General features: G+C 39.5%; 1 protein-coding gene across 3 annotated transcripts in view; it reads left to right on the top strand.

Moving 5' to 3' along the window:
• septin5b (septin 5b) overlaps nt 1-16,208 on the top strand; it is a 76,141-nt gene that overhangs the window by 49,498 nt on the left and 10,435 nt on the right. For 2 of the 3 annotated variants that reach the window (XM_047372818.1, XM_047372820.1), the window contains 7 exons: nt 6,200-6,300; nt 6,464-6,474; nt 9,716-9,806; nt 9,903-9,989; nt 10,094-10,217; nt 11,792-11,926; nt 12,539-12,656. In XM_047372818.1, the coding sequence (XP_047228774.1) occupies nt 6,200-6,300; nt 6,464-6,474; nt 9,716-9,806; nt 9,903-9,989; nt 10,094-10,217; nt 11,792-11,926; nt 12,539-12,656 (667 nt within the window). Of the gene's footprint in view, nt 1-6,074; nt 6,114-6,199; nt 6,301-6,463; nt 6,475-9,715; nt 9,807-9,902; nt 9,990-10,093; nt 10,218-11,791; nt 11,927-12,538; nt 12,657-16,208 lie in introns of those variants that run through there. The other variant, XM_047372819.1, reaches the window with a different exon arrangement.

Raw genomic sequence — 16,208 nt, 5'->3', positions numbered from 1 at the left:
GTTGAACTTTTTTAAGTCCCTGGCTCTGATGCTACTTCCCCAGCAGATGATGGCAGAAGAGATCACACTCTCCACAACAGACCTATAGAAGATATGCAGCATCTTGCTGCAAACACCAAAGGACCTAAGCTTCCTCAAGAAGTACAGTCTGCTCTGTCCCTTCTTGTAGATGGCTTCACAGTTGCATCTCCACTCTAGTCTGTTGTCCAGGTGAACACCAAGGTATTTATACTCCTCCACTTCTTCTCCCATGATAGAAATAGTTTTTGACTTATTCCTGTTTCTCTTAAAATCTACAATCATCTCCTTTGTTTTAGTCACGTTCAAAATGAGATTATTGTTTCCACACCATGACACAAAGCGGTCCACCATCTTCCTGTACTCAGCTTCTTGTCCATCTCTGATCCACTGCAGAATCATCCAAGTTATTTCTGCAGATGACAGGAGTCTGTCTTGTACTGGAAGTCTGAGGTGTACAGAGTGAAAAGGAATTGTGAGAGTACAGTCCCCTGTGGTGCTCCTGTGCTGCTGACTACCTGGTTAGACTCACAACCCTTCAGTCTCACAAACTGTGGTCTGTTTGTCAGGTAGTCTTTGATCCAGGAGATTGTTGAGGCCTCCACCTGAGTCTTCTGGAGTTTCTGACAAAACAAATCAGGTTGGATTGTATTAAATGCACTGGAGAAATCAAAGAACATGATCCTCACAGTGCTGCTGGCTTTGTCCAGATGACAGTGGGTTTGTTGAAGCAGGTGTATGATGGCATCTTCAACTCCAACTCCACAGCGATAAGCAAACTGAAGGGGGTCCTGATGATTTACTGTTTGCTTACTCAGGTGGGCCAACAGGAGTCTCTCTAGGACCTTCATGATGTGGGATGTCAGGGCAATAGGTCTATAGTCATTGAGGACTGATGGGTGAGTTTTCTTTGGTACCGGAACAAGACAGGAGGTCTTCCACAACACCGGAACCTTCTTCTTCTTCTACATGTTGTAAGCAGGTTTCTGAATATTAGTCAGCAGATCTAGACTACACTCTGGTGTGTTGTAAAGAGATTGTTTCATATCAGATGATTTTTAAAGTACCTTTAGATTCAACATATTAAAAGATTTATGGTAAAGGCTCAGTCTGCTGTGGCTTGGTGGTTAGCTCTATAATAGTTTTTATTAGTTTTGCACAGCATATTTTCATGAGCTGCCCATGACTGCATTGATCATCTTCTCTCAAAGGCCGTGTAAGGTTTAGCAGTGTATAATTTTCATTATATGTACAGTCATATTCAAGAAATTAGAATATGGGTTCAGATGAGGCTTATTTATCAGACTTAAAAGCAACCTTTAAAAATTACAATCATTAAGCAGGTATTAAACATATTCTTCATATTCTTCATTAAGCCCATGTTTTTTTTTTTTTTTTTTTGGTCTGATGTAATTTTCTAATCTTAAATGTCGTGTTTTTATTAGCTGCAAACAGAAAATCATCAAAATTATAGAAATAATGGCTTGAAAATATCAATCTATGTGGAATTAATCTATATAATGTGTTTCACATTGAATAGAGTTACTGGAATAAATAAACTTTCCAACAATATTCTAATTTATTGAATATGACTATATGCCATGATTCAAAGGTGTTTGAGTTTTGGCTCTGATCATTATTGTTTATGTTTAGTTTATTCCTTATGTTTACTTTCTTATTTATTCTGTTCATTTTGCATTTTAGTTCTGTAACTTTTGCCAGATTTTCCTTCGGTTACATTGTGTCCTTGGATTTCTGTTTAGGTCCAGTCATGTTTTACCACACCCCGCTACTGTCATGCATAATCTTCTGCATTCGGTCCACCTGTGCCATGCCCTATATTATATAATTATGATATAAGAAAATATAGGCTATATTTACTCTTCGGTTCTGTTTACTTCCTGCTGGAAAATATTGTTTGTTCATGCCAAGTTAAGCCTGTCTATGTCCTCGATGGTTTCTATACCAAGCCTATCCATGTTCATGCCTGCATCTGTTTCATCTTGCCAACATTTTTTTATTTGCCACATCGCCTCTGTCCTACTCTAAGAGCTACCGTATTTGACAATGTATTCAATCAGGGTAGTGTTTTGCTTCAGCTTTCCTCTAAGTATTCTTCTAAACAGTTTAGGCTGTGCAAAATTCATGTGATGTAAGGAGACAGGAAATATTCTAAGTAATATGGTCGTATTTTTAGAGAAAACATGTTTTGTTTTATTTTCCTTTCTTCCATTTTTCCTTTCAGGTTCATATTTTGACCTTTTTGTGTCGGTCAGCCTTTGAGTCAAGGAACAGTCTACTTTATATATTCAAATCAGCTTTAAAGCTGCCTCAACAGCTAAAAGTGTAGTAATCTCATAGACTAAGGTCAGTTCACATGTCAGGAATGTCAAAAAACAAAGAATACAAATATCTAATAGAGGCGGGTAGAAACTAGTTACTCAGTTATCTTATCTAAAAAAGGTACCATACTTTTGACTTCCACTTGAGTAATGTTACTTTAAAATATCGCTACTCTTACTTGAGTAAAATTTCTCGCTACTCTGCCCACTTGGAGTTACTTCACTGAATAAAGAACAAATGCGTTTTAACCAAAAATGCACAAACCTACAGTTTATGTTGGACCTTTTATATGTTCACATTGTTCTAATGTTATTTTCTATCTGCCACTTGAAGGTCAAGTGAAAATAAAGGAAACATCATATATTGTTAGTGGAAGTACTTTGCACTGTTCAAACATATAAACATTACCTACTGTGGGTGTTGATTTCACAAGTTCTATGTTGTGAGGAAAATCGATTTGGAAATGTGTTTCTTTTGTCTGAAAATTTTATTATATAATGTTGTTATGTATTTTTACTCATATTTTACTTTATTCTTTAAAATAAAAATATTTGCACGAGTGTGTATTTTTGTATTTTTTAAATTTAACACTGTTTTACTCTTGCTTGAGTAATTATTTGGATGACTACTTGCATAAAGATATATTTTGAAATAATGATACTCTTTAATTGAGTACAATTTTTGGCTTCTGGCTGCATGGTGCAACATTTTTTAGGACTGTTGCCTTGCAGCAAATGAGAGGGAATTCATGCATGCGTGGGGAGAGGCCCTGGTTGCCATAACCAGGGCCTCTCCCCACGCATGCATGAATTCCCTCTCGGCACGTCTACTTCCTCCCACATATTGGACCCACGCCTCACCACTGTTCCATGTTTTCTCCATTCGTAGATAATGTCACTCCCTGTGGTTTATTGGCTTGTAAAAGTATTCATACCCCTTCATACCCACTTTTTCACATATTGTCACATTACAACCAATTTTGCGGTGTGCAAAACTATTCAGCCTCTTTTACTCTGAGTGCAGCAAATTGCCTTCAGAAGTTGCCTGATGATTGCTAATGACTAAAGAGAGTCCACCTTTGTGTAATCTAATCAGTACAAATGCAGCTGCTCTGTGATGGCCTCAGAGGTTGGTTAAGAGAATATTGGGGAGCAAACAGCATCATGAAGTCCAAGGAACACACCAGACAGGTCAGGGATAAAGTTGTGGAAACAGCTTAAGCTATAAAAGGATTTCCCAAGCTTTGAGCATCTCCTGGAGCACTGTTCAATCCATCATCTGGAAATGGAAAGAGTATGACACAACTGTAAACCTACTAAGACAAGGCCATCCACCTTAACTTACAGGCTGAACAAGCAGAGGACTGATCAGAGAAGCAGCCAAGAGGCCCATGGTGACTCTGGAGGAACTGCAGAGATCCACAGCTCAGGTGGGGGAATCTGTCCACAGGACAACTATTAGTTGTGCACTGCACAAATCTTTATGGAAGAGTGGGAAGAAAAAAGCCATTCTTAAACAAAAACCATAAGAAATCCCATTTGCAGTTTGCCAGAAGCCATGTTGGGGACACAGCAAACATTTGGAAGAAGGTGCTAAAATTAAACTTTTTAGCCAAAACGCAAAACACATTGTGTGTCGGAGAAATAACACTGCACATCACTCTGAACACACCATCCCCACTGTGAAATATGGTGGTGGCAGCATCATGCTCTGGGGCTGCTTCTCTTCAGCAGGGACAGGGAAGGTGGTCAGAGTTGATGGGAAGATGGATGGAGCCAAATACAGGGCAGAAAGAAAACCTGTTGGAGTCTGCAAAAGACTTGAGACTGGGGCGGAGGTTCACCTTCCAGCAGGACAGCGACCCTAAACTTAAAGCCAGGGCTACAATGGAATGGTTTAAAACAAAACATATTAATGTGTTGGAATGGCCCAGTCAAAGTCCAGACCTAAACCCAATCAAGAATATGTGGCAAGATCTGAAAACTGCTGTTCACAAATGCTCTCAATCTAATCTGTCTGAGCTTGAGCTGTTTTGTAAAGAGGAATGGACAAAAATTAAAGTCACTAGATGTGCAAAGCTGGTAGAGACATACCCTAAAAGACTTGCAGCTGTAATTGCAGCAAAAGGTGGGTTCACAAAGTATTTACTCAAGGGGGGCGTGAATACTTTTGCACAATGCCCTTTTAAGTTTTTTATTTGTAAAAAAAAAAAAAACGAAATCATGTATATTTTTTGTAACACTTCACAAATGTATACCACTTTGTGTTGGTTTTGGTTATATTCTTTGAGCAAACACCTGCTAATGTATTGTTTTGAGGCTCTAAACCTAAAAGGGGCAACTCTTCTGCTCTTGGTCAGATTTACATCACTTCAAGACAGCCTATCATCTCATACTGGAAATGGAATGGTTTGCATTTTTACCGATTTCTACAGAAACCTTTAAAAGATTTTATGTCTATTTGTAAAAACATTATTATGTTACACCCTGAGTTCCCCAATGCATGAGATCATTGTTGATGACCCAGTTCAGGCCAAGCTCTCACTCACATTTGACTGTAAAAACTGGTAGACAGTACTATATAGTCCTCTGAAATATACTGTTGTTGTGCAACAAAATGTTTGATTTGGCTTTGAATAATTAATAATAATAAGCATCTAAGGCAATTATTATAAGCAGTATTTTACTCGGCCAGTGAGATCAAGAAGTTCACGCGCGTGGATTGACCACAGGGCAACAGAGTTTTGGAGCTCTATGAGGTCAAGGGGATTTCAACTTTGAAACTCCCCCTTCCTGGCAGCCGCGCATGAGCTACTATAACATTTAATTTCCCCTTGGGATTAATAAAGTATTTTTTGAATTTAATTAAATTGAATGAAAAGAATAGAATAGAATAGAATAGAATAACTTTCTTGTGTCCCCATAAGGACATTTGTGTGCCGCCCAGTGGAAAACATAGAAAAAATAACAAGAGACACAGTCACTCTACAATATTTACAAGTAACAATCCAACTAAGAATGACACAACCAATCACTTTTTAAATTTGTCTGAAAATGGCCTGAGTAATAAAAGAGTTTTTCTCTGTGTTGGTCCTTGAGTTAGGCTGCCTGAATATCTTTACAGATGGTAGGAGCTCAAATTCACCATGAGTGGGTGATGAGGAGAGTGAAGAATGTCTTTTGCCTCTTGTCTAACTCTAAAATGTTTCTCTAAGATCAGGCAATTTAGTGCCAATAATTTTATTGGCAGCTCACTACTGGCTTCAACCTGTTTTTGTCTCTTACTGATAGGTTGCCGAACCAGGTGATGAAGGCAAATGTAAGGACAGATTCTATCATAGAGCTGTAAAAGATGGTCATCAACTTTTTACACACATCAAACTGATTAGGAAGTGCAATCTTTGATGTGCTTTTTAGTGACCTTGTCAAAGTTTTCACAAAATGTCAACATATTGTCTATGACAACACCCAGGTACAATGGTGTGTGTGTGTGTGTGTGTGTGTGTGTTGGTATGTATAAAATGGTCTCTGAAGTTCAACACCTAATATTTTACCGTTTTTACATATCTCTGTTTAAAAGGTGATAAATCTCGATGCAAGAGTGCCACCGTTGAAAAGAACGATGCTAAAGTAAAGAGGAACACTGCCCCCACCTGGTGGCCTAGTGAACTGCTGACATATTTTTCTTTTTTTTTCCCTCACAAAGCATTATCAGAACCAGAGGCAGTCTGAACGAACCTCAAGGAAGACACGGTGACAGATAAGCTTTAATTTTTATGATTGGGTTTCGTTTTGACTCGTGTCTGATTCTTCTCTCTCCTCGTGCTGCAGTGACGCAGATCTAGTCGCCCCCCGGCCCTTCCATTCAGGCTGGCAGCATCCTGCTCCGTGTCCAACATGACGTCCAACATCAGGTACCGGAGTCGCGCGTCCCGTGCAGGTGAGCCCCCGCAGGTGACAGAGAACCTCCGACAGGTTGGGCGCTACAGCTTTCATCTCTTCTTCTCTCTCTGTTTGTCTCCGGCTCTCCTCCGCCTTGGGAACGGATGCGTCTGTACTGCGCCGCTTCATGTCTCCTGGAATTCGGCTTCGTGACGGCACAGATGATGCGGAGGTAAAGAGCACAGAGCAGATGGAGGTGTGTGACTGTGTGTGTGTGTGGAAAACCTCCAACTGCGTGACGCCCTCTGTGTGATGGATGCTGATGGAGATGTTGAACGTTTTAGGGCTGCTTCTTCAGAGAGAAGGGGGTGGGGGTGGGGATTGTAGTCACTAACGATTGAGTGCATTAAAATATGATTTGTTGCATCTCAGCCAATAAGAATATCATCTAAAAGTTAATTTATTACAGAAATGAACTTAAAAAAGTCAAAGATTAATTACCCAGAATGATACCGTTCAAGCGTTTAGATCTTTGATGATTATGGCTTACAGCTAATGAAAACCCAACGTTCAGCAAGTCTAAAAATTATAAGATTACATGAGATCAAAATAAACAAACACTTTTAATACAAGAATGTCCTGTTATGGCCTGCACAGTCATGGAGAATACTGATGACAGTTTTCCAGCAAACAGCCATTGTAAGCCACAAAAGGTCAGAGTTTAAGAACCTTGCTGATGAACCAGAGTGCTGTATCCAAGCACATCAATAGAAAGTTCAGTGGAAGGTAAAAGTCTGGTAGAAGAACAGAGATAACTGAAGCCTTGAAAGGGTTGAAAAGCGAAGTGAATTGAAGAGTTTGGGGATGATTTGTTGAGTCAGAGCTTCAAGAGCTACCATTCAGGACAAGAGGTACGACTGTCAAATTCATTTTGATTACCCACTCCTTAACCTGAGAGAATTTCAAAAGCTTCTTACCTGGACCAAGAAGAAAAAGTCCAGAAAAGAAAAAGACTGTTGCTAAGTGATCCAAAGGCCTCTTCTCAGATGAAGGTAGGGTTTGCATTTTATTTGGAAGTCATGGTCCCAGAGTCTGAAAGAAGAATGGAGAGGTTGCTTGGAGTCCAGTGTGAAGTTTCCATAGTCAGTGATGATTGAGGTGCCATGCAATATTCTGTTGTTGGTCCATTGGGCTTTATTAAGTCCACAGTCAGAGTAGCCATCTGCTGTGAACTTTTAGAGCATTCAGAATCAGAATTGACTTTATTGGCCAAGTCTGTATTCACAAGCAAGGAATTTGACTTCGGTTTCCATCACTCACATCGTATATCAACATCAATCCAAACAGCAATCACTATGTGTAAAAAGGCGTAAATAAAATAAGGATAAGGAGCAGTGTGTGTGGTTTTTTTTGTTTTGTTTATTTGGCTGTGAGGTGTTCATTGTGTTCATCAGAGAGAGCCTGGGGGAAGAAACTGTCTCTCTGGAGGCTCCTTTTTCTCATTAGTGCTCGTTAGCGCTGCCCTGAAGGTAAAAGTAAATACCAGGATGTGTGGAGTCGACAGAGATGTTAGCTGCCTTTTTTCTGACCCTAGACCTTTACAAGTCCTGGTGATACTCTGTAGACCTAATTGTTTGTTGTAGCAGAGTAGAAGATGATCACCAGCTCCTGTGGAAGGTTGTACTTCTTGAGTTGCCTCTGGAAGTACAGTCTTTGTTGGGCCTTCATCCAAACAGCGTCTATGTATGAGAACCACCTCAGCTCCTGATAAAGGGTGGTTTCTAGGATGATGGTTTCTAAAATATTAATGTTTTACTGAGATGCACCTGAATAGTAAATGGGTGGAACTTCATGGAACGTCTTTCGCTCACCTGCCTTTAGCCTCAGTTGGGAAAAAAGTCAGTTGTAGAGCTGAGACAAGTAGTCTAGAAGAATTTTCTAACCAATAATAGGTGTTAGGTAGATTTAAACTAACATCAACTTTCATGTTATTCAATGGCATGCTCTGATTGAGTATGCAACCAATATTCAGTCATTTTTAATTCAGGCATCATTATGCATGTCTGATGCTTTAAAGGCTTAATGTGTAGTAGTTTATGCCTTTTGAATACTGGAGTCAGTATGTTTTCTGGTCCTCAAAGGCTGAGAGAACTGAGAAAACGTCTTTCAAATTTTAAGATGTGTCTCTCCTTGTAGTCCAGGAGTGAATACTTGTGATATGAATAAGAAAGAATTCCTTTATGTCTCTACTAAACGTTTCTACAAATTGGTTTCTTTCTTTTGCTCAGAATCAAATGCTGCATTGCATTTTCTTGAGAAGTCAGAACAGTGAGGAGCTACTCCACCCTTGTTCAAGCAAGAATTAGTAATTAACCAGACTTTTGCGAAAGCTGAGTTCAGTTTCCTGAGCCACATCCAGGCCTGGTGACTGCCAGTCCTGCAGAATCAAAAATAACTTCAATAAAATATGTGTGACACCATGAAGTATGATAAAAAGATCTCCACATACAACACACCATGCCCCAGTCATTAAGAACAAATGTGAAACAAGTATTGGTATCGATTAGTTTGGGAAATATCACAAAGTCTAAGACTTTGGGAACCAGCAAACCATTGTGAGAGCCATACTTCACAAATGGAGACAGCATGGAAAAGGTGAACCTTCCTAGTAGTGGCTGGCCTACCAAAATCACCCCAAGATTGTATGGAATACACATCCAATAGGTCAGAAAAGAACCCAGAACAACATTTAAATCAACAGTGTTTTGTGCACATTAAAAGAGTTCATTCTGAAAATAGTCTTTGCAGGTCTTTTTTGCAGATGGCAGACATGTTACGGTTGTGGTTCAATTCCTTGTCAATGACTATACCCAGGTGTTTGTAGTTCTCTACTGTTTCCACTTGTGAACCCTTGGTGGTAACAGATGGATATGAGGAGTGGCAAGAAGAAAACCAAACATATGTGTAATAAGTCACAATCCACGCAGGGAGTAGAGCAAGCATGTGGAAGAAGCTGGTCAAATTAGACCAAAAATAAACTCTGATAAAAATGCAGATAGAGTGCAAAATAAAAATAAATAAATTACAATGCAAAAGCTGTAGAATGGAAAAATAATACTGCACAGGCTGACCATTTCATAGCATCCATTTCTTCAACAGGGGACAGGGAAGCTGGTCAGAGTTGATGGAATAGATGGATGGAGATAAATACAGGACAATCGTGGAGGAAAACCTGTTTGTCGACTTGTGACTGAGATCAGATCTGCTTCCAGATTCAAACCTTTCTCACTTTATTTTATACTTGGAGACCCGCAAGGTGGGCTCCCTGTCTCTCAATTCTCAGTGCATCATAAAGGGAATCATGGGACTGTCCTACTGACACAGCCACTGTAACATGTTGGAGCTTCATGCACAGAGAACCTGGCCATGTGCTCTCACTACATCGACTGTAATTATTGTTTGCTTGTTTCTAGGACAAAGAATATGTGGGCTTTGCGACACTGCCGAACCAACTGCACAGGAAGTCGGTGAAAAAAGGCTTTGACTTCACGCTCATGGTGGCAGGTGAGGAGTGCTGGTTACAGTTAGGGTTAAAATAAGATTATCATGTTTAAAAAATGAAATAAATAAACTGGAGCAATTAAACCTTTTGTGACACAGGTGAGTTTGGCCTGGGTAAATCTACGCTTGTCAACAGCCTGTTCCTTACAGATCTGTACAAAGAGAGGAAGCTGCTCAATGCTGAGGGTTAGTTACTGATTAGTCAGTCACGTTTCAACGGTTTTTCCTTACTACTGTTTTAGCCTAAGTATGTGTGTGACTCCTGTGTGTTGTTTCATCTCCCTGAGAAGAGCGCATCAAACAGACGGTGGAGATCACAAAGCGCACAGTGGACATTGAGGAGAAGGGGGTGAAGCTTAAACTGACTATTGTGGATGTGCCAGGTTTCGGAGATGCTGTCAACAATACAGAGTGGTAAGATATTCACACGGAAAGCAAATGAAAAATGAGCAGTTGTTTAGCAGGATGCCTTTTAAAAGCAAGCATTTGTTTGGTTGTCTATTCCAGATCAACCTGGCATATTGGGTTGATAACCTCCATTTTCTCTGTTCTTTAAAGATATTAATAATGGTAACAAACACTATGATAACAATTTGGCTACAGGAAAGGTGTATTTACATTAGATTGCTTTTGCGCTTTACATGATAAGACGTTATGGCAGGATTTGACATGGGCACCATGATGATGCCCAGGGCGTCATTGTTTCAATATGGCTTACAACCCAGGGCATCATGATACCAGGGGACAGCACTACCGGTAGAAAAATGATTCTCTTGCTTTTTGTCGTTTCCAGTCAAAAGAGAGTGGGCCCTCTTGAGTTTTGAAAAATGTAAGCACTGTAAGAAAATATGGCTGTCCACCATGGCTGGCTAATGATGCTGAAGGTGGTATGTGACTACAGATTCCTATCTGTTTAGACTCAGATTAATGAAACCTTTATTCTATTTTGAAATTACAACTAACAGCATAGTTGATGCTTTTTAGCTCTGAGACATTAATTAATATACTGGTCAAAGCCGAACTTACTAATGTTTGACCTGTAAAGATAGATACAGTGAAACCTGCGTTTCAAGCCTAATTTGTCTCACAGTTTATGACTTTACCAAAAATGGTTCTCAAGAATATGCCTTTCATTATTAGATGAAAAATAAAAGAATTATGACAATTTATATTGTAGAACTGCAGAAGGGGTCATTTTTACCCCATAGAAGCAATGTAAAATCCTTCACACTCAGACTTTGCATTATAGGCACAGTTGTTGGCATGGCAACCAGATTGTAGAGCTAAATATTACAGGGAGACTAACAACATTAATAGAGTGAAGCTTGTCTTTTGTTCTTGGTTTAATGAGAGCATCAGGATTTTACAGAGCAACAGAGAATCATACAGTTGTACTGGACCTGACATAAAACTGTTAAATGCTGTGAAACTGAACAGAGGCAAGAGAACAAATGAGACTGTTGCATGTTGTGGCACAACTCCAAGCCTACAGGATGTAGATTTGGGAAACGTATATAGATACTCAACAGTACAGTCTGTTGAATATGACTGAAGATGGTGATGATTATCAGGCTACAACAGGATTAAGAGAGTGTCCAAGAGAAAACCTACAGTACGTCTGAAGGTGATCTGTTGCAGTTATGGATGATCATTATGATCACAAACACATCAGCTGGGATTTGATGCCCTGCCAATGTGGCAGGCTTGATTTCATCTTTCACCCTTACAGACAGTTGCTAAGTGAGTACACCCCCATCCCAAACACCCTGTCCCTCCACTTGGCTGATGCGCTTAGCACACGTGGATAAGGAGACATGCCTTTGTAGTCAATGAGATTCCTTCTAATGATGGCATATCTATCACTCTCACAGCTCCTGGTGTTTCCCTAACTTACTAGTTATTTAACTAAGTTAGAATAACCAATATGTTACTTACTGCTGCCATTTAGAGAAGATATTTAATTAAACATGTATGCTTGTGTTTTGTAGCTGGACACCGGTAACAAACTACATCAACCAGCAGTTTGAACAGTACTTCAGGGATGAAAGTGGGCTGAACAGGAAGAACATCCAGGACAACAGGATCCACTGCTGCCTTTACTTTATATCTCCATTTGGACAGGGGTAACACACACACACACACACACACATTGTTGGCATTTGTGTCTAGAGCTTGAGCAGATTTCTTGAGTTTTTATGTTTTTGTTACATTTAAATGTTTCAGATCATCAAATATGTTTTAATATCACACAGAAATAATCTGAGTAAATGCAAAGCTATTTTGAAATGAAAAAACTACCAACCCTGACCTGGCTCTATGTGATAAAAGTAATTTGTGAAACCGGTCAATGAGTCCTTCACATACATGTGGGGTTCCTCAGAGAACGTCTAGTAAACTCTGAGAGTTGTAACAAAGAGAACACAGGGGCTCGAATTTACCAAATAGACTGATCTGCAGGCGAAATCTGGTTGTCCTGCTTCTCCTTAAACCCCCAGCAGCCAAATGAGGGAATTATGGACTGGTGTGCCATCTGCCGCAGGCCAGCCATGCCCTCCAGCAGAGACCCTTTATTCGGAGAGAATATTTACACGTACACAAACACACCTGCACACCGGGATCATGACAGGTCAATGATGTACAATATGTTAGTGTGATAAAAAAGCAAAAACAGCAGAAATCAGTCAGAGGGAAAATACTTTTTTCATGCTGTTTATTATAATAAAATCATCTCACAGGCTTCGTCCCATCGATGTGGAGTTCATGAAGGCCCTTCAGGATAAAGTTAACGTGGTTCCTCTCATCGCTAAAGCAGACTGCCTCACTCCCTCTGAGATAAAGAAGCTCAAAGAGCAGGTATCTGTTTACTTAAGAAACTGGGTTTGTGAAGGAAAAACAAGAGGTTACTAACCTGTGATAAATGTTAGGAGCTGTAATCTTGAACACAGTCATGACTTGAAGGTTTTTTGAGTTTTTGCTTTTGTTTTTGTTTTTTTCTCTGCTTCTGAATATGTTCTCCAAGTTGTTTTAGTTCTTACTTCTGTTCTTGTCTTGCTAAGTCAGACCTTGCCTGCTCTGTTCATGCCAAGCATGACCATGTTTATTTCTGCATCTGCCACCTTCCTGTTTGTAAGTTTTCCTTTTTGATTTTATTTTATTAAATCTTTCTCGACTCACCACGCCATCAGCTCCTGCCTGTCTGCACTTGGGTCAACTCCAACACCACCCACCCTGACAAACACTTAGTTTTGCACAGTTGGGATTTCTGTTTTTGGTCAGATTTACTTTTTTAATGCCAAATTGGTGGTTGTCTTGATTAACTGAAATAGTAGATTTACTCAGTAAATATTTTAAATGACTTCAGAGTAAACATTTACATTTTTAATTTCCTCACCTTCACCATTGGAACTCATGATAAATTTCTGTACATGAAGAACAGAGCGCTTCAAAGCTGTCAGTTGTAACTTAATATACTGCCTTGCCAAAAAAAAGTCACCACCTGGATTTAACTAAGCCAATAGGTACGAGCCTCCCATTGGATAATTGCTGCATGGGCGATTATGTTTCAGCTGGCAACAAGTTATTTAACCCCATCTGGGGCAATGAGTTGCTTCTCATTTCTTAAACAACCATGTTGAAAGACACATCCTGTGGTCATGGAAAAGATGTCAGCCTGTTTCAGAAAGGTCAAATCACTGGCGTGCATGAAGCAGAGAAAACATCTAAGGAGATTGCAAAAACTACCAAAATTGGGTTAAGAACTGTCCAAGGCATTATTAAAAACTGGAAGGATAGTGGGGACCCATCATCTTCGAGGAAGAAAATCCTGAATGATCGTGATTGGCGATCCATTAAACGTTTGATGAAATCAAATCAAAGAAAAACAACAGTAGAACTCCAGGTTATGTTTAATAGTGAAAGTAAGAGTATTTCCACACGCACAATGCGAAGGGAACTCAAGAGATTGGGACTGAACAGCTGTGTAGCCTTAAGAAAACCACTAATCAGTGAGGCTAACTAGAAAAAAGGCTTCAGTTTGCAGGGAGCATAAAGATTGGACTCTGGAGCAATGGAAGAAGGTCATATGGTCTGATGAGTCCAGATTTACCCTGTTCCGGAGTGATGGGCGCATCAGGGTAAGAAGAGAGGCAGGTGAAGTGGTGCACCCATCATGCCTAGTGCCTACTGTACAAGCCTGTGGGGGCAGTGCTATGATCTGAGGTTGCTGCAGGTGGTCAAGTCTGGGTTCAGCAACAGTATGTGTTCAAAGAATGAGGTCAGCTGACTACCTGAATATACTGAATGACCAGGTTATTCCATCAATGGATATTTTCTTCCCTGATGGCAAAGGCATATTTCAGGATTCATCAGGCTGAATTGTGAAAGAGTGATTCAGGGAGCATGAGACATCATTCTCACACATGGATTGGCCACCACAGAGTCCAGACCTTAACCCCATTGAGAGTCTTTGGGATGTGCTGGAGAAGGCTTTGCACAGTGGTCAGACTCTACCATCATGGATGGAAGATCTTGGTGAAAAATTAATGCAACACTGGGTGGAAATAAATCTCGTGACATTGCAGAAGCTTATTGAAACAATGCCACAGCGAATGCGTGCTGTAATTAGAGCTAAAGGCGGTCCAACGAAATATTATAGTGTGTGACCTTTTTTTTTGGTGGCAACTTTTTTTTAGGCCAGGCAGTGTATAATTGTGAATATAGAGTATGCACCATTTCTGTTGTTTTTAGAAAAAAAAAAAAAAAAACTTATTTTTGATATCCTTCTGTAACTCATTTAAAATTTTATCTCCATTTTTTTGTTTTTTGTAGAATACAAAAACACACCAGACCATTTAGCCACATGATCTGTTGTTCCCCAGAGCTCTTTAAATTGTCCTTGCTGGACCTTTAGATGTAGTTCCAGATCTCCCAAATATAAATGTTTTTATGACCTCAACAAATGTTATTCTCAGAAAAGGTTTTATCTGAATGCACTTCAAAATATGTCAGGTTTTCTCATATATAAATGATGTAATTTTGCTAAGTTAGCTATTTTATTCAGGGGGGTCTTCAAAAAAATAAATATTTGGCTAATTTACTTGTGATTAATCTGTTAATCCTCGAATGTAAACCTATCTCTTTAATCAGTATAGTGATCACATGTTTGAAATGTTTTGAATATGTGTCATGAGATGGTTAGTATGACTACCATGAATTTGCTATTATCCTTGATCTATCTAATCTGAAAAAAATGTAAAAAGAGAATTCATTTTTTCCTCTCTAACCTAATATGTTAAAGCCCTTATGTCTTAAATCGAGCTCTGATTGGTTGATCAGCCCCCCTGATGTCTCCTCTCCTAAAAGTTCTGGCTGTTGAGTTGCTGTGCTGTGTTTGCACAGAGACACAAACTTCTAAACCCATCAAAAACCTTTGCCCAATACGTTGACAGACAGGACTGATCACTCTAGTCAGCATCGGTTGCGAACAAATGGCTTTGGTTCTCCTCCATGCCATTTTGCTCTGGGTCACCCACAACCAAGTTCAGGGTGAGGTACCACCAATAACTGCTAAAGACCTGGGGCAGAACTAATAGCTACCAGCCAGAATGACCTCCATGCAGATACATTTGTTTGTTGAGCAGAAAAGCCAACTATTCCTCCAGCCAGAAAAGGGAGGTGTTGAAGAAAGTTAATTTGATTCCAGGAGACTTAACAGCTTGTCTGACCCAAAGTAAGTCAGTCTTTCAGGTTCCATCCATGGCTGTTGTGTTAAAAGCTGACTGATAAAAGGTGGTTCTAACAATTTGAATTTACCCCACCCCCTTTTTCTCTTTACCTCTTGTTAAATCTTGTTAAACCTTAGACTTTAATTAGTTGAATTAGTATTTTCAATGGTGAGTTCCCTGATAATAAAACCTTCCACTTTTAGCCTGTAGTACTAGTGGTTAAGTAGAATTAGTATTAGTATCTTTATTTGAACTTGTTAGAGTTTCCTTTTACTTAGTCAAATCTTTAGTAAGCATGGTTAAAATCAAATCAATTATTGATTTGCAGTATGGGTGTATATAGACCATATGCTGAGCACAATAAATCACCTATAGTGGCTCTATAATAAACAAGGAAATCTGTTTGTGGGTAAATATATACATTAAAAACTAGATTAATGTGGTTGCATACATGTACAAACCTTTAAATTAATACTTTGCTGGGACACATTTTGATTTCATTTCAGCATTTAGCCTTCTTGGGTTCACACCTGACATCAGTGATAGTGAATCTGATTAACCTGAAGTCAACTTTCAGGTTCTGGCTGTTCACGCAGGATTTTCCAGACGGCATCATCTTGTTGTAGAAAGTCCGTTTGTCCTCTCTGTCTGACATCAAATCAGGCAGACTTTTCCAATTTTC

Source organism: Girardinichthys multiradiatus, chromosome 8, assembly GCF_021462225.1.
Source record: "Girardinichthys multiradiatus isolate DD_20200921_A chromosome 8, DD_fGirMul_XY1, whole genome shotgun sequence".
Lineage (NCBI taxonomy): Eukaryota > Metazoa > Chordata > Actinopteri > Cyprinodontiformes > Goodeidae > Girardinichthys > Girardinichthys multiradiatus.
Note: the sequence above shows the minus strand (reverse complement) of the source record. Positions and strands in the feature narration are given on the sequence as shown.